General features: G+C 42.2%; 1 protein-coding gene across 1 annotated transcript in view; it reads left to right on the top strand.

Annotated features, from left to right (window-relative positions):
• The first annotated feature begins 3,203 nt into the window (after window positions 1-3,203).
• PHLPP2 (PH domain and leucine rich repeat protein phosphatase 2) overlaps window positions 3,204-13,706 on the top strand; it is an 87,587-nt gene continuing 77,084 nt past the window's right edge. The window contains exons 1-2 of the mRNA XM_080643484.1: window positions 3,204-3,732; window positions 11,640-11,932. Of these exons, the coding sequence (XP_080499610.1) occupies window positions 3,451-3,732; window positions 11,640-11,932 (575 nt within the window). The 5' untranslated portion in view covers window positions 3,204-3,450. The remainder of the gene's footprint in view (window positions 3,733-11,639; window positions 11,933-13,706) is intronic.

The raw sequence follows: 13,706 nt of genomic DNA, 5'->3' as shown, positions 1-13,706 counted from the left end.
TAGCTAGATGATTATGCCCATGCTTATCTTCTATACAAAGGAGAATTCTCACACAAAGCCAAGAAATCATATTAAGGTGAAATGTGTATGAGGGGTGGTCATAAGCACTTTGGTTACAATTTGTGAATTGTTCAAGTATACCTGTGACTGGGAAGAGGAAGGCTTAACTAGCCAAAATGAATTATACTTCCTGATCTATTTTATACACACTCTTCCATAAAAGTGAGAGCGGTTGGAAGTTCAAAGCTTTAGCTTTTCTATTACTCAGATGATTCCTAACAGTCCCCTGATTGAGAAGGAGAAAGATGTAGTCCTTGTCAATTATCTAGTTTATGCAGAAGTGCCCTTTGGCACTGTTAGATAAGTGACATTTCTATAATCTTTACTTATATGTGGCTTAACATCTTTTTCCTAATATTAAATTTTGTTAACACCTTCATCTACATGAAATTAAATGAAAATATAAAAGCTACAATAGAAAAGTTTAGCAAGTAATAGATTCCAGATATTTACTTAAAAATATAATGAGTTGAAAAAGAAAAAAGAAAAAAACAAGACAAAAATGTAATGACTTGTGTTCCAGTTTGAACTTCAGTCTAGAAAGACCACATTAATTTTTACCACTTTTAAGGGTTTTCCATGCTATTTTCTCCCCCAGTTCAATTTTCCCATCTTCCAAAAGTATAAAAATGCTCAAGGAAGAAATTTCTTCAAACCTTGAAGCCAGCTAAATACTGCCTGTCAGTTTATTTGGAACTAAAATAAGGAATATCTAGCCCTGGCCAGGTTGCTCAGTTGCTTAGAGCAGCGTCTTAATAATGCCATTGTTGTGGGTTTGAACCCCCGTCAGGGCATATACAAGAATCAACCAGTGAATGCATAAATAAGTGGAACAACAAATTGATGTTTCTCTCTCTAAAAAAAAAAAAAAAAAGAAAAAAGAAAAAGAAATACCTAAATCTGCTCAACCTGTGATAGAATAACAAGGGTTTTAGGCCTAAAGGTGACTTTGTAATCATTGAAAGAGTGGGGACAACCTATTATTAAGCCAATGTAGTTGGCTTATGGTTCTTCTATGAAATCTGATATGAACTTTCCCCTTCTTTAGATATTCTTTCCATTTTGTAGTGAGGATTAGGAAAAGCCCCTGAGATTAAAGTGTGTAGGTGTTTCCCCGGTGGGGAGAGAGGTATGCACAGCTACTTATAGGAAGGATAGGATACGGAGAGGAAAAAATCTAATGACTTCTGTTCCTTGCTTTGATCCAAACGTGATTTTTGTAACAATGAACCTGCAGTGAGGGCGGATGGATTTTTTGCACCAAAAAATCCCAGAGGAATTTATTCTTAGGGTTAGTCTTAGCTGTTGACCATTTCCAGAAATTGTAGTTACATAACCCTTGGCATACATAATGCACACTGCCTTGAACTGGGGAGAACATGTATATGTGACCTTTGAAACAGTATAAAACATTAATAGCAGTATATGATTTGAAAACAGAATCAACTGGTTGTCACTACTTACTGAACTGGATCTTAAGTCATGGAGACCTTTAAAGGGAGCTGCATCATAAATTATCTCCATGCAGTATCTGGGCTGGTAGCTTTAAGTTTTTTTCCCTTTTGACAGAGGTACTACTATTGTTAAAAAAAAGTACTAAATATATAACTGTGGCATATGCTGTATTTTGAATTGATGCTTTAGCCCACTATTCCATTAATTAAAACAACAACAACAGCCATCTACCACTGATCTTGCCCAGCCTGAACGCAAATGTGGTCCTTGGGACTTCCTTCCCCTTCAGGTGGTCAGTCAATAAAGAGCCTCTGCTCATGAGATCTGGAAAAGGTAATGCGTAATAAATACATCAAGAAACAGGCTTTTACACGCACTCATCCTGAGCCATGTTTTTATTCTTTCTACTGCTTGTCCTTGGTCAGGTCCATTTTTAAGTAATTTCAAAGTAGTGGGAAAACCCCAGAGGTAGACAACCTAGGAGCTTTATTCACTTTACACCTAGACACACAAAGAATTTTTCATTATAATGAGACAAAGAAATGAAGATGACTGGAGACTGAATTTTTGTATATACAAGGTAACTCATGTAGTGACCAAATTTACAGAAGAAACAGTTTGTACAGGGTCAGAATCTTTGCAAGAGTAAAATTTTGTCTTGGAATTTAAAGTATCTCCAAATGCATACCTATCATAGTACTATTGTAGGTCACAAACTCTTTTGTTCTAAGCCTGCAATTAAAACATAGTTGGTCTGGTCCTAACGCGTTTGGCTCAGTGGATAGAGCGTTGGCCTGCGGACTCAAGGGTCCCAGGTTCGATTCCAGTCAAGGGCATGTACCTTGGTTGTGGGCACATCCCCAGTAGGGGATGTGCAGGAGGCAGCTGATCGATGTTTCTCTCTCATCGATGTTTCTAACTCCCTCTCCCTTCCTCTCTGTAAAAAATCAATAAAGTATATTAAAGAAAAACCAACAAAACATAGTTGGTCTGGACTAGGCAAGCTGCAGCAATGGATAATAGGTGATACAATCTTTACCAATTATTCAAAGCTCGAGAAATTATTTTTTTGCAAGTTGTTCGAAGATTCATCAATACCTTTGTAAGGGGAATACCTAAAAATCCAGAAGTCTATGTTTCCTAGGAAAATTTGGAACAGAATTAACAAGAATACTCTGAGGAACTGAGTGAATCTTAAATTTGGAAATTCACATTTATAATGGCTACTATGAATCCTTACTATGTGCTAATAAGCACGCTGCATCATTCACAAAATCTTCATAATAACTGCTAGGCAGATATTAATTTGTTTCACTGCTTCGTAACGAAAGTCTGAGATCTAGTAACTTGCACAAGGGTATATGCCTAATAAGAGGTAGAGTTGAGACTTGGAATCAAGCTTTCTGATTCCAAATTTGGCCCACTGGCCGGCCACAAACCTACCACCAATGCGGGAACTAGAAGAAGAAAAACTTTAAAAGATTTTCTGAATCATCTTTGCAAACAATTAAATGGCTCACAGATATATAACAGCTTGAGACAGAGAACCGAATTCTGATTTTACTACATAAGGAGAAGGGGAATTAAAATGTGGCTGGGAGGAGAGTTAATATTTTGTACACAGGGCTGGATCGAATTTGCTGAATGTCGTGAGCATCTTCAATAAGGAAAAGAAAGGTCCTCGCTAAGGTGAGTATTCTCAACAATTCGTTCAATTGGAAAGAGAGGAAACAAGTTACAAGAGCCACCCTCGGCGGAGAGCAGCGTCCTGTCACCATTGACACCTGCCCTTTGTCCAGTCGGTACTTGGGAGGCGGGGATTGCAGAAAATCACCCTCCTGGCGCCTCAGTCCTACGAGGCTGCCGACCGTGGAGGCCCAGCCCTGCGGTGGCGCCCGGCTCCGCCCGCGGGGTCCGCACATCCAACCCGCCAGCATGCCGCTCGCGGGGCCCTGGTCGCATCTCGCCCGCAGCTACGCAGGTCCGAAGGGCTGCGGGAGGGCGGGGCCGGGGCGGGACTGCGGGCGCGGGGGCGGGGCCGCGGGCTGCTCGCGCGCGCCACCGAGGCTCCGCGCGCTGTCGCGCCGGCCGGGCGTCCCTGTGCAGCCTCTGCCGCCGATGGGGGAGGTGGAGCCGGGGCCCGCGGGCCCGCTCGAGCCCCCGGAGCCGCCCGAAGCGCCTGCGAGCCGCCGGCCGGGCGGGATTCGGGTCCTGAAGGTGAGGCGGGCGGACAAGCGGGTTGCAGAAGGGGCGAAGGCGGGGAACGGCCGCCCTTGCCTCGCGCGTTGGCCGAGGCGGCCGGCGACCCCCGCCCCGCGTCAGTCAGTCCTCTGGGCTGCTCGGCCGCCCCGCAGCCCCGCTTGGGGGGCCGCGGCTCCCGCCCGGGCCTTCGCGCCTGGCCCCGCCGAGGCCTCGGCCGCCTGCGTCCCCTCCGCTGCCCATCCCTGGCCGCGAGCCACCCTCTTCGCAGGCCCACGCCTTGGGTCCAGCGTCCTCCCGGCCGCCGCCGCCAGCCGGCTCCTCCGGGACCCGGGGGCCCGCCACTGCCTCCCTGGCCGTGCGCCGCACCGGGGTCCGGGCGCTCCCGGCCCGAGAGCCCGGCTGGAAGTACGCAGGGCTGCTCCCGGACACCTGAAGACATCACCCCAGCGGGAGGATGGCGGCGGTGATTGGCCCAGCGCTGCGGGGTGCGCCGGCGGGGGCAGGAGGCGGGGGAGCGGGCCGGCTCTGCCCTCGGGCTTTCCCACCGAAGTTAAGACCCACTACCCGCTCCGACGCGAGGCGCCCGCCTGGCAGCTCGTCTGGTCCCGCCCCGCCCGGGGAGAGAATCCCGGAGGAGCCCCATCTCTGGGAATCGCCGGGCGTGTTGCAGAAGGGAGGAGGGGCTGGACGAAAAGGGGCATTCCTGCTCGCGGAGCGGGCCTGAGGATCCGGGGAGACGCTAATGGGGGAGCCGTTATGCAACAGGCAGCTTGCGGGGCTTCTGGCAGGAATTGGGGGGAGTAGGAGGAAATGAAGGCAGATGCAGGCATGTGGGGGGAGTGGAGCCTGGAAGGGGATGACAAGAAGTTCAGATGCACAAGGAATGCAGGATGGGGAGGGAGCAGTGAAGATGGTGAAAAGGAGTGGTTATGGGATACTTAACTGGATGGAGTTTTCTACTAGCCTTCGGAATACTTGGAAATAATATTTTCTGTAGGTCAAGTATCTAAACTAGGTGTTTCCTGGATATGGGATGGAATTCCTTCTGGAGTTCTAGAAGAGGAGTCAGCAGGATTTAAAACTTTCCAGGGAGAAGGAAGAGATAAAAAACATTTAGAAGATTAGATGGGTTTCAAAACAACGAAAATGCATGATGTTAAAAAATACATTAATAGTTGTTCATTGGGAATGAGGGTGAGCACAATATACTAGTCATTAAGTTTATTAGCAGGACATCACAAAAATGGGAACACTGAAAAAAAATCATAGATTTGAAGCACTTGGTAAATCCCTGAAACCACGTAAAATACTGAAGTGCTTTTGCTACTACCTTCCAGTGAATCCAGTGATTTAAAGAAATAACTTTTCATAGTTTATCTCCACTTCTGCATAAACCTTTACATATTTGCTGTAACTTATTTAACCATAAGCTGCACATATAATTACCCAAATGCTTTTGAATATTTATTTAAAACCATAAGGTCACAAAAATGTAAACTGTGACTGAACCAAAAAAAAAAAAAAATTCAACCAGCTGGATTTAACAGGAAATGGCAGGCCTGAGAGATAGGTAATGCCCTCTGGTCTAGAAGGTAAACAACTTTAGCATATATATATATATATATATATATATATATATATATATTTATTTATTTATTTTTTTGGTGGGGAGAGAGTTATGAGAGGGAAGGAATTGAGAAATGACCATCTTTATTGCAGGGTCCTGCCTTCCTACACTGACCGGAAGTGGTTCAACCCACCACTGGTTCCCTGGAGTTCCACTCTGGGGACCATTAGAAAGATTCCAGAAATTGATCTTGATTACAGTGCTCAGCTGGTGGTGTGGCAGGCTGACAGTGTCTAATGCATTTGAATCTCTTGGCTTTATTGCATATGGTTAATGCTTTAAATAATCCTTGCAAATAAATGGGATCGACTGTGGAAGACAGGAGCTATGCGTTCTACATACAGAAGTTCCCTTAAATAGCTGAGTGGTTGAAGTTTGTGCCAAGTGAAACTGGAAAAGAATATGTAAATAGAAGACTTTCTGAATTGGGAGGAAAGTCATACTCTTCAACATATTCTCTGAAGACCCTTTGGAAAAGACATTCTTTTTTTGTAACTATTTTAAACTTAATACCAAATTATGAACATAATTGTCAGAAAATACAGGTCTTCATAAAAAGTCTAATATAACTAAGCTAGTGTAGTTTAGCCAGATTAGATCTAGGTCCATTTGTATCGAGTTTTGGAAAATTTGATTCAAAATCTGCCCCAGATTTATTTAGCAAACTGCTATTTAGAATGTACCCCTTTATAGTTGTAGTTGGAATATAGTAGTGTGATATTATTATTATTTTGAATTTTACTGATTTTTTTAGAGGAGAGAGAGAAACATCGATTTGTTGTTTCACTTATTTATGCATTCATTGGTAGAATCTTGTATGTGCCCTGACTGGGGATTGAACCCACAACCTAGCGTAATATTTTTAATACTCTTAAGGTTATTGGGAGTACCTTTGAAGCATACATTTTTCAAGATGTTTCCTCCAGTTTGGGGATTTTTTTTTTTTGAAGGTACGAAGTTATAACTAATCTAGCCAGTGAATGTGATGAGATTAGTGTTTTGAATAATAGTGTTTTGAATTAAGTACTGAAGTGAGTACTTAATTCATGGCTTATTCTACTTTTGCTTTCTAGAAATATCTTTAAATCTTAAATGTGCTTTTTATACATTTGTTTGTTGTGAGAGGTGATTATACTAGTAGTTGTGTTCTCTTATAGATAAGTTTGTCAGCAGTTCTTATATAAGAGTAAGGGAGGGAGGAAATAAAATGTTCTCAGTCTAGCAATTCCAGTGGAGTAGTGATTGTAAAAGCTGAAAGCATCTCAGACGATGGTACTGGCCTTTCCAGCAGTTACCTGATGCTTAGGCCATCGGTGGGGAACCTTTATTTCTGCGAAAGGTCATTTGGATGTTTATAACATCATTCATAGTTCATACAAAATTGTCAACTTAAAAATTAGCCTGCTATATTAAACATTTAATTAACTCACCCCTAATGCCTTGGCAGGGCCAGACCAAATGATTTCTTGGGCCTTATATGGCCCGTGGGCGCGATGTTCCCCACCCCTGATCTAGATTGTTGCTAGAAGGCCTGTGCTTTCTTAGTATCTAGGTCTTTTAAATACCCATTAATATCTACTGAAGTTCTAACTCAGCAGTTTGTCTTCATTCCATGGAACAAATCATATAGCCAGGAGGTACATTCTTTGACCAATAACACATATATTTCAATAATGTAAAGTTCCTGCCGGGCTGGTGTAGCTCCATGGTTGAACATCAACCTAGGAACCAAGAGGTCACCAGTTCAATTCCCAGTCAGGGCAGAGGCCTTGGTTTTGGGCTCAATCCCTGGTGGGGGATGTGCGGGAGGTAGCTGTCGATGATGTTTTTCTATCATTGATGTTTCTATCCCTCTCTATTCCTCTCTGAAATAAAAAAAAAAAAAAATTAATAAAAAAGAATGATGTTAAGGAATTAATTTAAAATATCCTCTTAAAGCCCTAGCTGGTTTGGCTCAGTGGATAGAGTGTCCATCTGCGGACTGAAGGGTCCCAGGTTCGATTCCAGTTAAGGGCACATGCCCGGGTTGCAGGCTCGATCCCTAGTAGGAGGCGTGCAGGTGGCAGCCGATCAGTTATTCTCTCTCATCATTGATGTTTCTATCTCTCCCTCTCTGAAATCAATTAAAAAAAAAATCCTCTTAAAAAATGTAAAGTTCCTTAAGGAATTTATAGTCTTAAAGGAAATATATATCACATTAAAAATCCTCACAGAAGAAAAATCATGAGTGAACTAATATAATACTTCCTGGGGTCTTTCTTGACTTTCCTAAGACAGAAGGTTGGTGGGCTATTATTGGGCTTAAAATTTTTTTTTAAAGAAGCTTTTTGATGCTTGTGTGGAATAGTGTCTATTTGCCCTCTCTTAATAGCAATGAGCAAAATTTCTCTCCAGTGAGTGCAGAACTTCTTTGTATAAATGTACCATATAGAATACTGTTTTCAGATGGACCAGTTGATCTTTCCCAAAGATTAAAAAATAAAGAATATTTCAAATTTACCTGTGAATTATTCAATGGTTAGCATTATTTAGTGGTACAAATATGATGGCCCCTGTGTCTATAAAATAAATACTTAAGGTAATAATTCTGAGATATTCAGCTTTAAGAAAATACTCTTGATGAGAAGAGAGACCTAGTTCCCACTTGTTGCCGGGGTTTATCCTACTTATCTAAAGTTAGAATCAATAATCTTCATGGTTTTGAATAGCTATACTCAAATCCCTAAGATCTGCAAAATAAACCTGTGTTTTCCTAAATGTAAACAATGAAGCCATTCACGCACTTGTTTTATCTTCTTCCCACATGGGAATACCTTCTAACTTTTCGTTCCTCTTTATCCACCGTCTTTAGAAATTGAATTTTAGGTGCTATAGTCATCCTAAAGTATTAATCTCAGTAATTACAAAAATAATATTTGTTTTGTCCTGGCCAGTGTGGCTCAGTTGGTTGGAGCGTCAGCCTCCTACGCCAAAAGGTGGTGCATTCGATTCCCAGTCAGGGCACATAGCTAGGTTGCGGGTTCCATCCCCAGTCCGTGTGCTTATGGGAGGCGGGAGGCAACCAATTGATGTTTCTCTCACCTCTCTCTCTCTCCTCTCCCTTCCTCTCTCTAAAATTTTTAAAAAAAAATTGCTTTATTTATAGGTATTGCTCTTTTCCAGTGAGGAATAGTAGTAAAAGTATTTTATTTACTTTTTGGCTGATACAAAGAAAAGATTATAAGTTTCTCTATAAAAATGGAGATGTTTCCTTCCATGTTTGTTTAACTTCTTGCCAGAACTGATTGGGCTAATGTGCAAACTGGGAATACATTTCTGTGATGTCAGCTGAGTTTTGCATGCATTTCTGTGCCACTCAGGTGTGAAGGCACTAATAATAGATTATCAGTGTAGAAGAAAAGAAGAAATATCAAATAAATACTTAAAAGCCATTGTAATCTGCATAGAAATAGAAGTATGTTCAAGGTGAAGTTCTGCTGAGTAGAGAGTAGTCATTAATTCCTTCTACTAGGAAATTAATTCTACCTGGGAGGAGAAAAATGGAGATGGGAGACATGGAAGGTTTCAAAAGAGTGTAGAGAGGGTGACATTTGCATAGAATTTTAATGAACGGGTAGTCAGGTGGACAAGATGAAGCAAACATTTCAGACAAGTCATAGAATTGTGGATTAGTTGGTGTGTTTGGGGAGTTATAGGTTGTTGGATATTCCTGAAACAGAGTGAAAGGCATGACACCGGAGAGGTATGTCAGTGTAGTTAGTGGACATTTCTTTGAAAGGGAACAAAAAGGGCTCATCATAAAAATAGAGCTGGTAAATGTTATCTTTACAATCCTGTTGTATTGCTGTAGCAATTGTTTTTGCCTTGAGATAACAGTGGCTCCACAATGTGTACGAATTTCACATGCCTGAATTAACGCAACAGTAGTTTTTTTGTAACATGAGAAAGGAAAGAATATTTGTGAGGTATTTTGTAGATTCTGTACTTGATTATTTGGGATATAACATAGAGGGTTAGGACCCTAGAGAAACTTGCAGTTTGCAAAAATGTTTACTGCAGCATTGTTTCCAACAGGGAAAAATTAGAAACAAACTAAATGCCATCAGCAAGAGAATGGATAAATTGCAATGTATTAAAAAATGATATATTATTCAAATGAATGAGCTGGGTGTATTAGCATGGATATATGTAAACCAACATTGAACCTAATAAAAATATTGCAGGGCAAAACAAGCTAGGATTTAAAGTTTTAAATTATGTAAAACAAACTATATATAGTTTATAGGATATACATATATGGCAAACATCTGTGAAAATGAACGCAATGAGCCCGAGCCAATTTGGCTCAGTGGATAGAGCGTCGACCTGCTAACTGAAAGGTCCCAGGTTCGATTCCGGTCAAGGGCACATGCCCAAGTTGTGGGCTTGATCCCCAGGGGGGGACTTGCAGGAGGCAGCCGATCCACTATGATTCTCTCTCATCATGGATGTTTCTATCTCTCTCTCCCTCTCCCTTCCTCTCTGAAATAAATAAACATATATTGAAAAAAAAAAAAGGAAATGAACGCAATGGTAAATACCAAATACAGTAGTAGAGTGTTTCTGGGAGAGAGAGAGGGGCATGGGATTGGGATAGGGTACCAGGTGGCTTCAGCTGTATATGTAAGAATATATATTGTGTGTATATATGTATATGTATACACACACACACACACACACACACACACATACATATATATATTTACACTAGAGGTCTGATGCACGAAGATTTGTGCAAGAATGAGCCTTCCTTACCCTGGCTGCTGGCACTGCCTTCGCTCTGGCCGGAGCCACCTTTTCGCTCTGGCCTGGAGCCGCTTTTCCGCCTTCCCACACTGCCCAGAGGCCCGGAGCAGTTGGGGCGGTGTGGAACACCTGCACTGTTGCCATGGCAACAACACAAGCGTCCCGCCCCCGGCTGCTAGGCGACTGCGTATGCAAATTAACCCGCCATCTTTGTTGGGTTAATTTGCATACTCACTTCTGATTGGCTGGTGGGCATTGTGAAGGTACAGTCAATTTGCATCTTTTTTATTAGTATAGACACACACACACACACACACACACACACACACACACACTAGAGGCCCGGTGCACAAAATTTGTGCACTGCAGTGGGGGGTCCCCTCAGCCTGGCCTGCACCCTCTTGCAGTCCAGGACCCCTCGCTCCTTACTGCCCACCTGCTTGCTGCTCCTTACTGTTCGGCTCACTGCTCCTTAGCACTGCCACTGCCACGGAGGCAGGAGAGGCTCTTGCCACTGCTGTTGCACTCGCCAGCCGTGAGCCCAGCTTCTGGCTGAGCGGTGCTCTCCCTGTGGGAGTGCACTGACCATCAGGGGGAAGCTCCTGCGTTGAGCATCTGCCCCCTGGTGGTCAGTGCACATCATGGCAACCGGTCCTTCCGCCCTTAGGTAAATTTGCATATTAGGCTTTTATTATATAGGATAGAGGCCTGATGCACTAGAGGCCTGATGCACGAAATTCATGCAAGAGTAGGCCTTCCCAGCCGTGGTGGCTACCTGGATTCCTCCCTTGTAGCTGCGGTGGCTGCTTGCATCCCTCCCTTGCAGCCGCAGCCAGCGGCTGCCTCGATCCTGGGGCTGCAGCCTGGCTTTGACAGGAAGGATGTTCAGTCTAATTAGCATATTATGCTTTTATTATTACAGATTCTTTAGAATAATGACCAGAACTAAATAAGACAAAATATTAAAATTTGTGAAATTTGGGTAGTAGGTACACGGATGTTTTATTATTCTTGACATTTTTCTGAAAATGTAAGAAAAAGAAAGGGTTAGAAAAGTTGATGGACAGACATGAATTGCTATAACAATAAAGAAAGCTAAGCTTGGCCCTGGCCAGTGTGGCTCCTTGGTTGGAGTGTCATCCCATACACCAAGTGGTGGCGGGTTCGATTCCCAGTCAGGACACATACCCAGGCTGTGGGTTCAGTCTCTGGTCTGGGCGAATGCGGGAGGCAACCGGTGCTTCTCTCTCTCTCCCTGCTTTCTCCCTTCCTCTGTCTAAAAATCAAATAAAACAGTAAAAATAGCTTTAAAAATATTAAAAAAAGAAAACTAAGTTTGCCAGGGTAAGAATGAGCATGGCGTATGCTGAAGGCTGTGTGAGGTGAGAGGAGATAACACTCGATTGAGCAGAGTATTGTTGACTATAGATTGGAAAGTGGGGTGAGGGCTGAACATATCGAACTCATTTTAGCTGATGTTTTTTCTCACGATTTTTTTTTTTTTTTTTAGAGAAATATGAAACGCAATGGGAGCAGAAATTGTTTGAATAGGAGAAGTAGGTTTGGTTCTCGAGAAAGAGACTGGCTGAGAGAAGATGTGAAGAGAGGCTGTGTTTACCTTTATGGAGCAGACACGACCACTGCCACTACAACCGCCACCTCCGCTGCCTCCTCCTCCTCCGCCGCCGCCGCCTCCTCTGACTTACATCTTGTCCTTTGCACAGTAGAGACTCCAGCATCAGAAATATGTGCTGGAGAGGGAAGGGAAAGTCTGTATTTACAGCTTCATGGCGACCTGGTCAGGTAAGGTCTGAGTCTTACCACTCTAATTCTACTGCAGTGTAAGCAAGCCGTGTTTCTGCTTGGCAGTGCGCTTTAGGGTTTTAATTGTGTTGGAACTGATGTTGATTATGCTATCACTAGGCTTGAAAAAATGTTTTTCCTTGGAATGCTGATGTTACGATTCTTAAATTTAAAAACTGTCAGTGAAGGAAAATTTGAAGTTACCTCATTTGGAGTACACAATAAGTCAGATACCTAATTTAAAATAAACATTTTAAGAGTGTTTCTTAGCCCTGGCCTGGTAGCTCAGTTGGTTAGAGCGTCATCCCAGTGAGCCAAGGTTGCGGGTTTGATCCCTGGTCAGGGCACACACAGTAATCAACCAGTGGATGCATAAATAAGTGAAACAAAATTGGTTTCTCTCCCTAATCAATAAACAAAAATGCAAAAAAATTTTTTAAATAATATATGTAAATAGAACGAAATTGAAATACATAAAAGGAAACAGTGAATAGTATATATGCTCATGCATGAGTATGTTGCTGTTTACATATAAATTTTAAAACTAATGGTGCTTTACGTAACATGTTGATTTATTATTATTTATTATTGTTTTTTTTAAATTTCTTTATTGATTAAGGTATCACATATTTGTCCTCATCCCCCCATTCCCATCCCAAACCCCTCCCCACACATGCCCCCACCCCCCTGTTGTCTGTGACCACTGATTAGGCTTATATGCATGCATACAAGTCCTTTGGTTGATCTCTCCCCCTTACCCCTACCCTCCCCTACCTTGCCTCTGAGGTTTGACAGTCTGATAGATGCTTCCCTGTCTCCGGGTCTGTTTTTGTTCATCAGTTTATGTTGTTCGTTATTTCCCCCAGATGAGTGAGATCATGTGATACTAGAAATACACTTATAAGAACCGAAAATGAGACAGGCAATAATGGTTATGCTGAAAGGCAAATGAATCAGTCTGTAGTGAGTTTCTTTCTGGGCCAACAGTTCTTTTGAGTCCCAATTTCAATGTCAAACAGTTCCTTATGTGTACATGTCAGCAATGATATTTCAGTTCTGGATGGTGGACAAATGGTGGTAATGCAGGTCCGACCCTCTCTGGTTTGGTCCTGGGCAACCTGCTGCGAGGCACAGCTGCTGACTGTGCTAGTATGGCAAGGTGTCGTCAGCGTCTTCCATCTCTGGACTGTTTCTCTTCTGTCTTCATGGATGGAGCAGTCCTGTCAATTCCTCTCTGTTGCAGAAATCCACATGGTCTTGGAGTTGTTTTCTGAAAATATACAAACATATTCTCGACCAAAAGTTAATAAAGGAATCTTTTCTATAAAATTGACTTGGGATCCTTTTTCATTTTTTGCACGAACGATTTCCCTTTTGCTTGTTTTGACACCATATGTGTTTTTCATGGGTGTCTTGCTGTTAGCATTACAAATGGAAGTTAATTTTCTAAAGTAAAAATTTTCTAGATGTAATTTACTTACAGGATATTTTTCCTTACATGATATTCTTCTACTATCCCCCCTTTTTTGATTTAAATATTAGGAGGCTTTTGGAAATTTTATAATGTAGTCTTGATAGCTTTTAAATTTTAATTTTTTGCACTAAAATATGACTGCTTTAGGTTCATTAAATGTTACACAATTTTACCATGAGATGAACTACCAATAAAAATTTTAGTTAACACTTTAAGAACAGCTTTTTGTCCAGTACCATTAATTTTTCTAGAATATTCGCTTATTTCACTTAGCCAATTTAAATTAGTCTGAGAACTTGA

The sequence above is a fragment of the Plecotus auritus genome (assembly GCF_963455305.1).
Source record: "Plecotus auritus genome assembly, chromosome: 10".
Lineage (NCBI taxonomy): Eukaryota > Metazoa > Chordata > Mammalia > Chiroptera > Vespertilionidae > Plecotus > Plecotus auritus.
Note: the sequence above shows the minus strand (reverse complement) of the source record. Positions and strands in the feature narration are given on the sequence as shown.